The following is a 15,969-nucleotide window of genomic DNA, read 5'->3' as shown; positions in this document are numbered from 1 at the left end:
CTGCTGTCCCACAAACCAGCCGGGCAGAGGCTGCATCACGGCCATCGCCACAAGGCCGCCCCACTGGACTTGCCTCTGACTGCCGGAGCTGTTCTGAGGCCACACACACCTCTGGCCACGTCTGGGAATGAGTTCTGCAGTGCCAGCATGCATTCATGTGCATGCCTGAATCCTAGCAGAATAAAGGTGCTTCAGTTTCCCGAACGGCCTTTCTGCAGGCGGTTTGCCCACAAGGCCACGGCCGCAGTGCTCAGGAGATGTGGCCTTAGCCTTCACCCGAGGCCCAGCCAGGGTCCTGCCACCTGATTGTGGAGCCTTGCTGAGGCAAAACTCATTTCACAAAACACACAGGCAGCAAGTCTCAACAGGAGTTCACACTTTGCATGGCCGGGGGAGGTTTCTTACACAAAATGTTCCCTCGGTGGAGCGGGACAGTGCGCTTTCCCTGCCTCCAGAGCCTCACTGCAACGGCCCACCTTTCTGTAAAATCCAAGGCGGGAAGGAAAGCGCCCTGGCTTCTCTCCCTGGTACTTCTGTACACCCAACTTTCAGCTACGGAGTGGGGAAGGCTGTCTGCCCGGGCCTACAGCCGAACCAAACTCGTGCAAGCTGCTTGTTAGGAGTGGTTTAGCTTTTCACTTTGGGGATTTATCTGGAACACCCCGACGAGCAGCCTGTCGGGTTTCTCTTCCGACTCCGAGCGCTGGGCGTTCCCTGCGGTCACTGCCTGGCCTTCTCCTCCCCGCCCGGGGGGGCAAAGCGGGGTGTAGAGCAGCACCCCCCGGGCCAGCAGGGGCCACGTTCACCTTGTACCGCTGCGAACCCCCAGCAATTACAGCTCAGGGTGCTTTTCACATCCAGCCCCGTCCTACACACCCCCGGGGGAGGTGTCTGCGGCACCGGCGGGGGGGACCGAGGCTGCGCCCCAGTGACTCACCCGCGGGCTGCGGGGCCGGCCCTGGCTCTGGCTCGGCTCAGCCCGCCCCGTGAGGATGTGACGCCGCCGGGGCCGCCCCCTCGGCGGGCGAGGCCCTAAAACCCGGCCCCGGCCGCCGCCGGGCAGCGCAGGAGCCGCGGAGCAGCGCGGCCATGCCCGCCCTCGCCGCGCCCCGCAGCCTGGCCGCCGCCGCCCCCGCCGGCAAGGCCAAGCTCACGCACCCCGGCAAGGCCATCCTGGCGGGTAAGGGGGCGAGGGGGGATCCCCGGTGGCCGCAGGTGGAAGAAAAAGGGCGGTGGGAAGAGGCCGGGGGCGTGCCCGCAGCCGCCGGTGCCAGCGTGGGCATCCGCGCCCCGCCGCGGGGCCGGGGCGGCGCCCGGAGGTGCGGGGCCGGGGGCAGCCCCCGGGAGCCTCCCCCTGCGCCTCCCCGGCGGCTCGCACGCCGCCGGAGCCGCCCTCCCGGTGTCTGGGTGCCCCCGGCGCTGATCCCCGTTCTCCTGCCCTTCCCCGGGGGTCCGGGCGGGCTCGGTGCGCGGCGGGAGCCAAGGCGCTGCCTCCCGCTGGGGCCGGTCCCAGCCCGGGGCTGGACGGAGCCCGAGGCGGCGGCAGGCTGGGTGTGCTGCCTGCGGGCTGCTCCGCGGCTCCCTCCTTCCCCTGCCAGGCGTCTTCTTGCGGGACGGTGCCCAGAGAGCAGGCGAGCGCCTTCTCTCTGAAACGAGCCATCGCAGCCTTCGCCCGATCCGCAGGCGTAACGCTTTTGTGTTTTCCAGCCGAGTTCCCCCCCTCCTGCGATCGTGCCTTTGTTCCTCTGCCCAACTGTCAGCTCCCCGCCGAGGCCGAGCCCTGGCCTCCCCCAGCAGAGGCTTGGCCGGGGAGGCTGTGGCTGGGTGCCGGGAGCCCAGCCCTGGCTGCTCCCCTCCTGCTGCCCCCTGCCCCAAGTGGATGCGGGCACTGGGGCGTGCAAAGGGTGCCAGAGCCTCCCCGGGTCACATCCTGCCCGGCTGGAGGACTGGGGTGCAACCATGGCCAAGGGAGCCTCATCCAGCAAAAATCCCAGTGAGGGTACAAGCTGCATGCTTGGGCTCCGGATCTGTGCTACCGCCCCCCTTGAAGTGGAGAGTTAGCTCAGCCTTGCTCTTACACCTTTTATTTAGAGGCCTTTAAAATAGGGTTTAACCCAAGTTTAGGATGGAGAAGGACAGGGTGCTTGCTCCCACCCAAAAACCCCAGTCTTTCCCAGCTTGCTGCCCACACACAGTGTGTCGGGTTACTGCTGCCTGGACCCATGCATCAGGAGGCTTCCACAGCTTCTGTGTGGGTCCCTAATCGGGGATCATCAGCTGTAGGTGGCTTAGTGGTGTGCGCTGGAGGAGGCTGCAGCGGGCCTGCCCTTCCCTTCCCGGCCATGATGCCTGGAAGCTGTTCTGCTCTGAACCAAGGGGCCCAGGGGCTCGGCCAGGCGCTGGGCTGTGCAGCCCAGCACAACGCTGCACATGCCTGCACTTGGAGGAGCCCTCATGGGTCCACGTGAGGCTGCGGAGGTGGAAGAAGGGCCCTATTGAGATGCTAGTCCTCTCCTTGCAGGCAGCAAATCAGAGTAATTGGTTAATGGGCAGAAGTCCAGCCTTGCCTCTGTGGCATCTAATTGTGTTACAGAACCACAGCAGTGGTGGAGCGCCGCTGTTAACTCGCTGTGCCCCGGGCTGCTCGGGGGCATGGTGCAGTCAGGGGGTGCCCGCGCTGACCCGAGGGCGTTCCCTGACCCCTGCCAGTGCGATGTGTGCCTGTGACCTCCAGAGCTCTGCTTTTTGGAGAGCTGGAGGCGCTCAGGCGAGACCATACCTACTGCGCTGTGCTTCATCTGCCTTGCACTGGCTGTGTTAAGTATCCTGCTCCGGGTGCACATCTGCTACCGCACCCTGTGCAGCCCAGACCCTCTGCCATGGGTCCCTCTGCTCCCTCACGCCGCCCGGACCCGAGCAGCGTGGGTCTGGCACTTCTTAAAGGATGCCAACGAAGTTCTCGCTGCCAGTTCTTCTTCATTGTCACTGCAGACAAATAAAAAGTTAAAAATTAATTTGCAAATGGGCCCTCCTGTGTCCAAGCAGTTGCTGTGTGCCAGGGCAGCCGTTCACCTCGCTGTGGCCACAGCGCCTGCGCCTCTGCTGAGAGCGCTGCTGGCGCCACGTGGCCGGGACGCACGAAGGCAGCCTGGCCGTCCTGCGTGGTGCAGCTTGGATTTGGCCTTAGAGGTGCTGCGGGCATCAGCACATGCAGTCAGAGAGGGGCGCGGATCCCTGCCGCTGCCTCGCCACCTGGCCCTGAACCCATATTGCAGAGCTGTTCTGGGGTCCTGGAACCGGATCAGAAGTGTGACATACAGCTTTTGTGTGATTTTGTCATGCTGAAACTTGGTTAAAAGATGGGTAACTGTGCAGGCTTTGTGCTGAGTAGGCATGATGTGTTTCTTTCTAACTCACGTGCTGGCTGTTATCTGGTATGAAGCTGGCATGGCTTTCTCATGCGCTGTGGCTGATCTGATGGCCAGCTTGCACTGCACTGCTGGGTGAGCTGCTAGCAGGGAGTCCAGCCGGGTCTCCCTCCTCACAGCAAGCTTTTGTTTTCCTCACTGCCAGCTTCCAAGCAAAGCCTTAGCCCATGGGGCTGCTAGCTCCTCCCGTGGCGCCAGGCGCTGCCGTTCCCCTCACTGAGAGCTGGCTGCAGAGCCGGCAGGAGCCAGACCCAGAGCTCTCCAAGCTCATTTTTTGGGCACCGCAGTGCTCGAGGTCAGCCTGCAGGAGGTTTGTCAGAGCCCCCAGGTAGCAGGCAAAGCCCCGCACCCCTGCGCTGCTCGTGAGAACTTTGCTCCCAGTTAGCAGTGGCTGCCTGATGAAAGGCTTTGCCTGCCCTGCCCAGAGTTAAGTACAGACTGACTCCGTTTTTAGCTGGCTTTGAAGCCTGGGGTCTGTTCCCTCCCCCAGAGAAGCCGCCCGCTGCCTGCACGGTGCCTCTGCTCGCCGTCCCTGCCTCTGTGTAATCCTGCCTCGCCGGGGAGGCAGCGCTGCTGGATGCTGTCCTACGCGGCGCTTGTTTTGGAAGGAGCTGGCAGTGGTCGCGGCTGCTGCTCTGTTGTTTGCTGCAAACATCAAGTGCCGCTGGGAACGGCAGCGACGTGTCCTTGGAGTGGGGCAGGAGGGAGAGGGGCTCCTGCGGGCAGGAAGGGAAGGGCACAAAGCTGCACCTTCAGCAGGGAGTCCAGGGGCAGGTAAAGAGCAAGGTAGCAACTAGAGCTTTAGTTTCCTCTTCTTTGTTTATCTCTTGATACAATCTTTCTTAGGAAGTGCTATACCTGCCGAAGAGGAGTCCAGGTCTGGGTGTGAAAGCTGCTCCTTACAGGAGGCTCCTTCCCGAGTGTCCTCAGTCTACCAGGGCGCCCCTGGAGGGCAGCAGTCATCCTGCCCAGGTCCTGCTCGCTCCCAGCTCCTCTGCTCGTGCAGCTGCTGCGGGAGCTGCAAGCAGCCCCAAGGCCATGGTGGGGAGGAGGCCGCAAGCCCCCGGGCTGTGAACCCACCCTGAGGTGCTCAGCAGCTGTGGTTTGAGTGAGCTGCATGTGAGCTGGGGCTCAGCCCAGGCCTTTGGAGCGTGCATCGCCGAGCTATCCGCCTGCCCGATGCTCTGCTTGCCGTTCTGCAGGGCACCATTTTCTGTGGGCTGACGTAAATGGTGGGAAAGAGCCGTCCGTCTTCCCAGCGGCACTCAGCAGCGCGAGCTGACAGCTCGGGGATGTTGCAGTGTCTCCCGTCGCTGGCGGCCTCGTGCGGTGCATGCCAATGCGAGGCCCTGCTCCTGCCCAGGCAGGGAGCGGTGACCCCATGCTTGGCCTCTGGGGTCTCTGGGTCGCCCCCCTGTCAGCAGGAGTTGATATTTTGCTGTCTCTGTTGTATCGCCATGCTCCAGTGCCTGGTACAGCACAGCTCCCCTGTGCTGGCAGCTGGGGAGCAGGGACTGTCCCCAGGTCCCAGCAGTGCTCCATCATCCGTGCCCAGCTGGAGCTTGTGGGGGCAATCATCCAGCAGCCCCCAGCTCTGATGTCAGCTCCCTGCTGCCTGTCTTCAGAAAGATTTTGGACACTTAAAGGTAGCATCTGGAGAGGGGCGGTGGAGCAGGGAGCCAGCGTTTACCCTGTGCTGCTGTCACCCCTCTACTCACAGCACTGGTGACACCAGCATGGAGCTGGGACCTCAGGCTGCACAAGGGGGATGGTGCAAGGGCTGGTTGAGCCAGGGGCCAAGTCAGATAATGCTGTGACTGTCAGCAGGGGGAAACAGCTTTTGTCATTATACTCACAGCCGAGGAGTTTAAGATGCACTATAAAATGTTTTATTACAATATTGGCCCATTCAGAAGCAACTGAGCCGAATGAGCAAGTTGTGAAAGGCCGGCTTGTTGAAACAAGACGGCTTCAGTAAGACTGGGGACAGGTTCCCCCATCCCAGTCCCCAGGACTGCCTGCAGCGCTGTTGGTGTGGGCATGTTTGCTGACACGGGGTACAGAGGCACTTCGTGTTTGTGCTGCTGTGCGTGCCCCCAGGGCTATAAGGCTTTCTCCAGCCTGTCCATAGCCTGTCACGGTGACGAAAGTGCCCACGTGTGTATTTACCAATGCTGATGATGAAACCCAGCGCGCCCCACTGGCCTTGCCCATATCAGATGGGAGACCTTCCAGGGCCCCGGCCCCTGGGGCAGCCGATGGATGTTTTCTGAGAAGGGCTGACCTGTTGCAGGACACTTTCCCCATTCAAAAAACACCATGGGTAGTCCTCAGGTAACCTGGTTTCGAGGAAGCGGCCATGCTGTGAGCGCGGTCCTGCCTCTTCTCGCCACCGCTGAGACCCGCGGAGCAGCCCAGCCTCGGCCTTTCCCGAGGACGGGGCTCCGAAGGGGAGGATGTGGAGGTGTTGCTTTATGGGGTGTGCTGCAGGAGGAGGTGGCCCAACGTGGACTGTGAGGTCTGCAAGGTGCTGGGTGCCCCAGCCAAAGCCATCGCCTCGGAGGGAGCTGGCCCAAGCCTTGTTTTTGGGGCCCAGATTTTGGGGCCTGGCTCTCGGGGCCCAGCTTTCCCAAGTCCGTTGCACAACGTGGCTCACAGCAGCGGAGGGTGGAGCCCGTTGAACCAGTTTCCCTGCTGCACACATCGGAGGGTTTCTCCACCACCCAGTTTAGCCCGGTTGTGTAAATCGGACGGCGCGGAGGGGCTGGCACAGCGGGGCATTGCAGGGGGCTTCGCTGCTGCCAGGGCTGTGGGGAGCCACAACGAGCTGCCAGGCCGTGGTCATGATTCCTGATCTATAGCACCCTGTTGGACTTTGATTTTTTTGTTGTTGTTGTTTTATCCCAGTTCTGAAGTGTAACCAGGCTCACGGGGAAGGGCACAAAGTCCCCTCATGAAGGAAGGAGCCATGGGCACGGCATGCACCAGGTGTGTGGCCTGGGCCGTGACCCTTGGCTCACGGCATAGACCTGTGCCTCCCGTGGAGGGACCATGGGACTCAGCTTCCCTGATGTACCAGGGCCTGTGCAGGGCTGAAATCTGGCTGTTCCCCACATGCTGCACCGCCTGCACCAGGCGTGGGTCAGCCCTGTGCTGCCAGGGCCTCAGGAGTAACATCCTGAAAGGATCTTGTGAAAGCTGAAGTCAGGAGGAGCTTCTTGTATGGAAATCAGGTGCTTGTGTGTTTTCGTGGGAAACTGCCCTTAAAACGGAGAGGCTGGGATTGCTCTCCAGGTGCCTACTTCTCATCAGAGCCATGCAGGCACCAAGGAGCAAAGCACGTCACCACAGCCCCTGGTGCCTGCCTCACTCCCAGAAAGGGCAGTGGATGCCAGCTGGGGCTTTGCGGGGTCTGACAGTGCTGGGGGTCTTCCCTCAAGGCCCCAGGACACAGCTGGCTGTGTCCTCCTGCCCCCAGCACCCATCCTGTGGGACAGGCTGGTGACAGTGCTGCTGGTGTCCCCAGAGCCCCCGAGGAGCTGCTTGCTAATGGTGCACAGGGGCCCCGGCGTCGTCATGAGCTGTGCATGCTCATGCCCGAGCCGCAGGGCAGTGCCCTCCTGCTGTCCCCAAAAAACCTTTTTTTCCTTCCTGCCAAGTCCCGGTGGCAGTGTCCAGGAGCTGTGGCCCAACACTGTCCTGGCCCATCCAAAAAGTGAATTACATTTATTCCAGGGAAGTAATGCCAAGCGTGATTTTGACAGCGGGTGCCCCCCTTTGCCTTTCCACTGGGTCTGGGTGTGCTGGCAGCGCCTGCAGGCTCAGGGCAGGCAGGGAGCAAGCCCCGGCGCCAGCAGAGTCCCCCCTGATGCATCCGTGAAGGATGTCCTTGTCCTCTCTCCATCTCATCTTGCTAATGGCTGAGAGCCTTGGCTGTTGCTGGCCTGCTTGCTCTTTCACCCCCTGAGCGGTCACTGCTGTTGGTGCTGACTCCGCAGTGTTGCAAGAGCTGAAGCGGCCGGTTAAAGTCCGGGTAAACAGGTTGCAGGGCCCTCTGCACCCCCGGCGAGGGAGGGCGTGTTGGAAGAACCCGGTGCTGGGCTGGTTTGCAGGGGATGGGGTGATTTATTTGCATAGAATAAGGTTTCTGCTGGAATAAAAGAGCGTGGGGAGACGAGGCTGAGACAGCAGGGCAGGACCTCTGCTTGGCTTGCCTGCCTGCCTGGCTCGTGTTGCTCTGCCACTCTGCAGGCAGAGGAAAGGCGGAAAAGGCTGCCCAAACCCCAGAGTTCCCACGCTGTCCTGGCATGTGTGTCCTGTCCCAAAACAGCCGGGGTGCTGCAGAGGCTCTGCAGTGCCTGGGCCTCCCAGCAGCATCCCTTCCCTGCCTCTAGTTGCTTTGTCTGCCCTGCCTGTGGGCACTGCTGTTCCCTGGGCTGTGGTTTGTTTTGGGCGCTTCCCTGCCCTGGGAGCTGCCAGGGCAGCAGCTGGCGCCGGGGGAACAAGTGGGAGCAAATATTGACAGCTCGTGAAGCGTCCGCAGCCACGGCGTGGCAGCGGTGGGGAGCGGCGCGGTGCTCGGCATGGCGGGGGCCGCTGCTCTCATATCGCTGCTCGCACAGAGCTGGAGCTCAGGAGGAGAACAAGAGGCCCCTGTGTGTGCTGGGGCTGGCCCCGCGTCCCCTGTGAGGGACGATGCTCCTGGCCCCTTGCGTCACTCAGAAAGTCCTTTTGGATGGCCCCCAGCGGGGCCGTTTCCCTCTCCCTTCAGGAGATACATCAGTGCCTCTGCGGGTGTTGCCTGCTGGGATGCCGGGGGCTGATAAGAGGTGTTTGTGCTGGATGAGAGGGGGCTGTGGGTGCCAGGGCCCCGCAGGTTTCGCCCTGCAGTGGTGGCAGCTGCTGGCTTCGGTGCCTGAGACACCGCAGGGCCGTGCTTTTGGAAATGTGCTCTGCTTTGGCTCCCACCCTGGGAGCTGGCACGGCATGACCAGCATGTGCCCTGCACTTTGGCACCCTCCTGGTGCTGGTGCCGAGCTCCCATCCTGCCAGCTTGGGCTTCCCAGCATCCCCGGGCGCTGCTGCAGCCAAGGAGCAGCCGCTGTCCCCTATCAGCATCGCCTTGCTGGGCACGTTGGAGTGCTGATAAGTTGAGCTGTGCTCTGCTGTGCAGCGTGGGGGCTGCACATTTTGCTGCAGACCAGAATAACCCACTGCCTGCCTCACCCTGCTCCTGTCCCAGGGGACAGTCCCTACTGGGGACACCCTGTGGCATTAACCAGGGCCATGCCAGCGGGGCTGCATGCTGGGGAGCCGAAGTGCTGCTGGAGGAGCCAAGATGCAAGAGCGTTTTGCCAGGAGCAGGCACCAGCATGCAGCGAAACTGGGGTTAAACCCCCTCAGCCTGTGCAAACACCCGGGGTCGGTGCTGCTGCTCCCAAAGCTCAGAGTGCACAGGATGGTGACGATGCCCGTGGTGCTGGCGTGGCCTTGGGCAGCGCTGTGCAGCAGGGACATCCTCAGCCCCTGTAATCAGCACGCGGCAGCCTCCTCCGCATGGGTCCTGGCAGGGCAGCCGGAGGGGGTTGATTATAATTGTGCCTCTGTGCTGGCACCGCGCCGTCTGCGAGTGGGCTCCCGCTGGTGCTGAGCTGCTGGAGGGACGTGAGGAGGTCCTGGGCGAGCTCCGTGCCTCGCGATAGGAGCAGGGGTTTGGATGGGGCATGCATGATGCCATTTGTCTGTGTTGGGTTTATAAATGGCACCTCCTCGCCTCCGGGCTGCAGCCAGTTGGTGAGGGAGCAGTAGTTTCACAGAGCACCAAAACAGGCGGTTTCCAAAGGAAAATGCTCACTCGCTTTGTGCTTTTGGTAACCTGGCCCTTCCTGGACAGACAGTCACCATGTCCACGAGGTACGGGGCCGGCAGGGCACTGCTGCAGCCCAAATTTCCCCTCCTGTCTTCCAGGTGGCCTCGCCGGAGGGATCGAGATCTGCATTACATTCCCCACCGAGTATGTGAAGACGCAGCTGCAGCTGGACGAGAAGGCCAACCCGCCCCGCTACAAGGGCATCGGTGAGGCTGGCGGGCCTGGAGGCTTCCTGGGGGGACAGCGAGCAGGTCTTGGGGGGGGCGAGCATGGTGGCCCTTGGCGCGTTGGGTGACGGTGACACCACTGTGCTCTGCCCCAGGGGACTGCGTGAAGCAGACCGTCCGTGACCATGGCATCCGGGGGCTGTACCGGGGCCTCAGCTCGCTGGTGTACGGCTCCATCCCCAAGGCCGCCGTGAGGTAGGTGTCCCCTGTGCAGCATGGGGGTCCCCGGGCTGTGCTCAGTGGCATTTTCACAGCAGCAAAGCAGGGGTGGCTTTGGGCTCAGCGTCCCCCCATCCCTTGGCAGGGTGTGTGGGCACCCCCGGGGTTGTCACCGCGGCCTCTCCGCAGGTTCGGCATGTTCGAGTTCCTCAGCAACCAGATGAGAGACGAGAAGGGCCGGCTGGACAGCACGCGGGGCCTCGTCTGCGGGCTGGGCGCCGGCGTGGCCGAGGCGGTGGTGGTGGTGTGCCCCATGGAGACCATCAAGGTGGGGACAGACAGGGGCCCTGGCTTCTGTCTCCTCCCCAGAGGAGCCCCTGTCCTCCTCGCCTTGGCTGACACCAATGCGCCATCTCCCCGCAGGTGAAGTTTATCCACGACCAGTGCTCCCCCAAGCCGAAATACCGCGGCTTCTTCCACGGCGTCAGGGAGATCGTTCGGGAACAGGGTGAGTCACGGGGAAGCAGTCACAGGGGGGCCTGGCCACCCCCGTGCTGTGGGAATGGGCAGAGGCTGGGAGCCGTGGCTTGGAGGAGGTCAGTGGGAAGGTCTGGTCTCTACCCGAGGCTGCAGAGCTGCATGGGACCCCCTCGGGGTGGATGGGTTTGGGACAAGGCTGGGACTCCCCACTAACACCTTCCCTCACCACAGGGCTGAAGGGGACCTACCAGGGCTTAACCGCGACCGTCCTCAAGCAAGGATCCAACCAGGCCATCCGCTTCTTCGTCATGACGTCCCTCAAGAACTGGTACAAAGGTAATGCATCCCCGTACCCACGCAGTGCCACCCCGGCTCAGCCTTTCATGATGGGGCACGATAAAAAACAGGGGAAGGGCGTCCTGGCTGTCAGGGGCTGAAGGGTCCTGGTGCCGAAGCACGGCCTCACCTGCCTGCTGGCAGCCAAACCTGGCGGCCTTCTCCGTGAGCTGGGCTTTGTCACCACCTCTCAACCTCTCCTCCTCTCCAGGGGATGATCCCAACAAAGTCATCAACCCCTTCGTCACAGGGGTGTTCGGGGCCCTCGCAGGAGCTGCGAGCGTCTTCGGCAACACCCCCTTGGACGTGGTGAAGACCAGGATGCAGGTATGGCACCACGGCACAAAGATGCCCTGCGCTCACTGTTCCCACCAGTCAGTTCCTCCTGACTCACTCCAGCTCTGCATCGCCCCTAAATCCCTCCTGGATGCCCTGACTCCAGTATCTGACCCTTCTTTTTCCTCCCCGCAGGGGCTGGAAGCGCACAAGTACAAGAGCACCTGGGACTGTGCCTACCAGATCATGAAATACGAGGGACCCCTGGCGTAAGCCCTCCTGCGGGTGTGGGATTGGGGCTGGAGATGGGTGGGAGCGGGGTCAGCCCGAGCTGGGGGACAGGCCTGGGTGAGGCAGGACCCAGCTGCAGGAGGAGAAGGGTGATGGGGGCACTTGTGGGGCATCCCCTTGGCTCCCACCCGCACCCAGCGCCCTCTCTGTCCCCGGCAGGTTCTACAAGGGCACGGTGCCTCGCCTGGGCCGCGTCTGCCTCGATGTGGCCATCGTCTTCGTCATCTACGACGAGGTGGTCAAGTTCCTCAACAAGGTGTGGAAAACAGACTGAGCAGCGCGGGCCGGGGTGGCAGTGCGCCTCCACTGCCACCACGAGGCTGCAGCTGGAGAGCGATGACCAAGGCCGGAGCTGCTGCTGCCAAGGGCCCAAGTCTCCTGCGCGTGTCTGCGGGCCGGGATCACCACCTGGCCCTCCTGTCCCCCCTCCTCCGTCAACCCGGCAGCCTTTATTTATAGGAACAAGCTGTGGAGCAGTTTAAATTATTAGTTGTGCGTGAACATGGCTGGGGAGGCTGGGGAAGCTGTCCTCCCGCGCCCCAGGCTGTACTCGCCTGGAGCACGGTGGCTTTGTGTCCCAGTGGGATGCGCCAGCCCCATTCCCCAGCTGGGATGAGCCTGGTGCCTCTTCCTTCTGGCCACTGGTTCTGCACCTCACAGTGCCCCAGCGGCCAGCAGCTGCAGCCCCTCAAGCTGCTGGCTGCTTGGGACCAGCTCTTTTTGGGGCTGCTGAGAGCCATGCCGGTGCAATGCCCCAGTGCTGCCCTTGGAATGCACCAGGCTCCCAGGTGGCTCAGGGTGCAGCATCCCACCCCAGGTGTACCCCTCATCCTGGGATGTTGAGCAGGCAACACCCAAAGTCACCCAGGCCCTTAATTTCCCTTACCCAGGGGACAGGACCGGGGCAAGCCGGGTACCCCCTCCACTTGCGGTTTACAGTTGAGACGCGTGCGAGAGACGGGGCGAGGAGGCGCAGCCCCTGTCTCAGACTTGGCCCCTTGGCACATCCCCTCGGCCAGGGGTGACCTCCGATGCAAAACCCTTCTTCCACATTCCCCCCCTGCCCTCCCGCCGCCTCCCGTTCCGCTCCCCGAGGCGGCCCCTTAGGTGACCCCGTAGCTTTCGGAGCTTCACCCCAACGCGTTACTAACACCCGCGCCGCAGCCTTGCCCTGCCCCGCGCTGGGGCTCAGCCCCTCCGCGTTTGTGCCAAAACTTTCCCCTGGGGGAGCGGGCGTGGGGCTCGAGCTGCTCTCCCCTCGTCGTATTGTCAGCACCGAGCACAGCCTTAACACTAGCGCGGGAGGGCCAAGGAGGAAAGAGGAAAGCCTGGGAGCAATTCCCCCAGGGCTTTCTGCTTTGAAGCCAGTGAGTTTTGTTTTTTTTATTATTATTATTATTATTCTGTTTTACATTCGCAATTTGAATAAAATCAGTCTGGCTTTAGTGGCTGCGATGGTGTGCAGGCGGCGCTGCGTGGGGCAGCCCTGGCGCTGCGGGTCCGTGGGTGCATGCAGGATGCGTGCCGTGCTGTCCCCGTGGTGCTGCGGTACGTGGGGGCTGCTGCCAACCCTTTTGGGCTGCTTCCTGTGGAGTCCGGCTGCCCCTCACCGCACAGATGGGGCTTGTTGGCATCGTTGTTCGGGTCCTAGCCACACTGGGGGTACCTGGGGCACTGGGTGGAGTAGGTGCTGTGCTGCACCCCAAATCTCCTGGGTCTTGTACTGGGCTGTGAGATAAATCCCCAGGGCATCGCTGCTCTGCCTCCCCCAGCCAAGGAAAGCCCCAAACCCTGCGGGGAGCTTTCTGCAAGCGAGGGGGCGATGCCTGGGGATGTTGGTGCTGCTTTTGCCCAGGGTGTGCAGGTACCCGAGATCCCAGGGGTGGCAGGGAGCCCAGCAGGGTGGCAGCGTGATGGTCACGGGGCTGTGCCAGCACCTCAGCGTGGCTGGGGGCTTCATCGGTGCTGGGTTGGGGGCTGCGGGAGGGGAGCGGAGCTGTAGCAAGCCCTTCCTTCCCTTTGCTTTGCATTACCCCTGTTGGGGCTGGGGCTTGTGCTGTGGCATCCTCGCACCCGCCCGTTCAGTTCGGAGCCGGGGCGCTGGAGCAGAACGAAACGTGCTTGATCCCTGCATCCAGCCGAGGGGCGGTGCAGCCCAGCTCCCCCGCCCCGGGGGGGACAGGCAGCCCCACGCTGGGGACAGGGACACTGCGGGGCGGCATGCGAGGGCTGCTGCTGTGCGGGGGGTGGCTGCTGGCCGCCAGCTACGTGCTGGGCGGCTGCCGGCACCGCTGCTGCCCAGGCAGGAACAACGCCTGCTGGGCTCCAGGTGCCCACCGGGCTCGCTGCTACTGCGACTCCTACTGCGAGAGGACGGGCGACTGCTGCCAGGACTACCAGGCCTCGTGCCGCCGCGCCGGTGAGTGTCGGGATGGGGAGAGCGGGTCAGGATCGGCCCCTTGGCAGCAGGCTCGTGAGGCTGGTCCTTCGGGAGTCTCGGGTGCAGCTCGGGCTGGCCCCAGGCTGGCAGGGGATGGGTGATGCCTCTCGTTAGCACAGCTGGTAACGATGGCTGAAAGCAGAGCAGCTGCCAGCAGGTAGCCCTTGGTGGGGACAGCGGCAAGGAGCCCCCAGCCCCGGCAGCTGTGCGTGCTGGCAGGTTTTTGCTATTGGAGCAGCATCCTGTTTTCCACTTTTTCCCCACTGTGGCATTCTGGATGCTCCCCGTGCAGTGACAGAGCCTGCAGTCTGCAGCCGAAAATAACAGGACGATGGCAGCACTGCCCTCACAACGCTCACAGTGACCCTTTGGGACACCAGCACCGGTGGGAGCAGCATGCCTGCCACCGCTGCACGGGGACACAGGACCCGGGGCTGGGGCTGTGTTGGGGATGCACAGAGCTGAGGGACGCAGCCCCGGGACAATCGCACCCGTCAGCCCTCCCTAATCTCCGCGGAGATTAGCAGGGTCCCAGCTCAGCTCGATGCAGCGGCATGAGAATAAAAGCCTCCGGAAGCGGCGCACAATGCTGCTGGGTTGGGGGATGAGCCTCGGGGGGGGGGGATCCCGGCTCTCCCCTGTGCACAGCTTCTCCCCTTTGTCCTTTATACTATTTAAGCTCTTTTTCCCCTCTTTTCCCTCCCCTCTGCTCCTCCACCATGCCCTGCAGCGGTGGGCTGCGTGGTGGGACCCTGGGGGCCCTGGAGCAGCTGCAGCTCCCTGTGCGGGGTCGGCAGCAAGGACCGCAGCCGCCAGGTCACCGTTCCGCCCCGGCACGGCGGGGAGCCCTGTCCCGACCTCAAGCAGCGCCGCGGGTGCCTGGGGGATGACCCGGCCTGTGGGGCCGCCAAAGGTAACGAGTCCCCCCCCCCAGACCCACGTGCCATTTTGCTTGTCCCCACTGCCCGTGAAGTGGCTGTGACCCCACTGCTGCTTCTGTGCCAGGGGTGGCCAAGGTGCTCCCTGACTCCTTCAGCCTGGACTTCAGGGATCCCTGGAGAAGAGCTGGGCTGCAGAGGCCAGAGGAGCCACCCAGGTAGGTGCAGAGCAGCGTCCTGGTGGACCCTTAGCACCCCCCTCCCCAAACCATGGCCCCTTTCCACAACCCCTCCAAAGCTACGGACCCTGTGCATCCTGCTTGGAGCTGTGACCTCTGTGCACGCTCCCTGCATCCAAAACTTGGCCCCCTTTGCAGCACCCAAAACCCCACGTCCCCTTTACAGCCCCCAAAACCTATAGCCCCTTTGCAAAAAGCCCTCCCAAAACCCCACTGCCCTTCCCACCCCCTGCACAACCACGACACCTATACACCCCCCACCTCAACACCGAGAAAACCCTGCAGCATCCCCCCCTGCCCTCCAACCAACGTTATTTCTCCCATCTTCCCCCTCCCTGCCAGCTCCCCCCTTCCCAGCTCCTGCGGCGTTTTCCGCCTGACGCAGGTGGCGGCCGCCTGCCGGGGGCAGCCCTGGAGCCGCCGGCTGCAGCGGGACAGGCGGGTGTGCGTCCAGTGCTGGGGGGACGCGCTCCACGGGCACCCCCGCTGCGATGGGCACGGGCTGCAAGGAGCCAGGTAGGTGGCACTATGCCTCCCCGAGGGGCAGCCCACCCTAAAAACCTGAGAGCAGCTCCCACAGCACCTCGCTTTGGTTTTCACAGCACGGCAACGTGTGCCCGATTTGCCTTCCAGGATGTTCTGGGTGGCTGCCTCCGTGGCGGGGTGTCAGGGCTCCTGGGTGCGGGAGGCGCTGGAGGACGGCTGCACCTGCCCCTCGCCAGCACTCGTCTTTGTGTAGCCCATCCCCCGGGAAGGTGAGCTGAAATTCCCCTCCCTTCTGATTTGAAAAAGCGGGGAAATGAAATAGAAACGTCCCCGTCCTGCTTTAATTTCAGCCCTCCGCAAGCTTGCTGCCTGCCTGCGGTGACGGGAGGCAGCTCCTTTGTGATTTCCACTACTAAAAAACGAGGGAACTGCTCAGTCCTCAGCCGAGTGACTAACACTGGAAGAACGGAGGCTGAATCCAGCAGGAGGTGGGAGGACAAAGCAGCGCTGTCCTGCTCCGCTGTGACACCAGCAGCAGAAACAAGCCCCCGAGCAGGCGTTTGGTGGCACACAGGGAGGAAGGCAGCGTGCTTCCACCTGGACCACCGCGGTTTCGGGGCATCGTTAACATGACTGCAGCGAAACGTCAAGGGCATCTCGGCTGCTGAGTGTGGTTTGTGGAGCGAAATTAAAGCTAGGCGTGGAAAGCAAGGCGAGGCTCTGGCGATGCTGTTTGCACAGGACGCTGTCCCCGCGGGGCTGCCCACGCTCACCGCCCGCCACGTGCCGGCCTGCAGCCGTTCCCCTTCCCGTCCCCCTACCTGCAGGACCCCCACCACATCCCTGCCCTACACACGGCA

At 63.0% G+C, this 15,969-nt stretch overlaps 2 protein-coding genes across 3 annotated transcripts; both read left to right on the top strand.

Annotated features, from left to right (window-relative positions):
* The first annotated feature begins 1,025 nt into the window (after nt 1-1,025).
* SLC25A1 (solute carrier family 25 member 1) lies at nt 1,026-12,511 on the top strand. The gene is made up of 9 exons (XM_040577095.1): nt 1,026-1,180; nt 9,396-9,503; nt 9,620-9,719; nt 9,873-10,011; nt 10,107-10,191; nt 10,395-10,499; nt 10,711-10,826; nt 10,971-11,044; nt 11,226-12,511. The coding sequence occupies exons 1-9, from the start codon at nt 1,090-1,092 to the stop codon at nt 11,338-11,340; spliced, it is 933 nt and encodes a 310-aa protein (XP_040433029.1). The 5' UTR covers nt 1,026-1,089; the 3' UTR covers nt 11,341-12,511.
* Nucleotides 12,512-12,648: 137 nt separating this feature from the next.
* Nucleotides 12,649-15,841, top strand: LOC121079596 (somatomedin-B and thrombospondin type-1 domain-containing protein-like). 2 transcript variants are annotated; one of them, XM_040577096.1, is made up of 5 exons: nt 12,649-13,485; nt 14,237-14,419; nt 14,512-14,602; nt 14,966-15,139; nt 15,257-15,841. In XM_040577096.1, the coding sequence occupies exons 1-5, from the start codon at nt 13,287-13,289 to the stop codon at nt 15,360-15,362; spliced, it is 753 nt and encodes a 250-aa protein (XP_040433030.1). In that variant the 5' UTR covers nt 12,649-13,286; the 3' UTR covers nt 15,363-15,841. The 2 variants fall into 2 exon arrangements, 1 of the variants encoding a protein (XP_040433030.1); XR_005825104.1 differs by lacking the exon at nt 12,649-13,485 and having other exon boundaries at nt 14,403-14,419; nt 15,009-15,598.
* The last annotated feature ends 128 nt before the right edge of the window (nt 15,842-15,969 follow it).

This window comes from Cygnus olor, chromosome 17, assembly GCF_009769625.2.
Source record: "Cygnus olor isolate bCygOlo1 chromosome 17, bCygOlo1.pri.v2, whole genome shotgun sequence".
NCBI classification, from domain to species: Eukaryota; Metazoa; Chordata; class Aves; order Anseriformes; family Anatidae; genus Cygnus; species Cygnus olor.
This window is presented reverse-complemented; position numbering and strand designations above follow the sequence as displayed.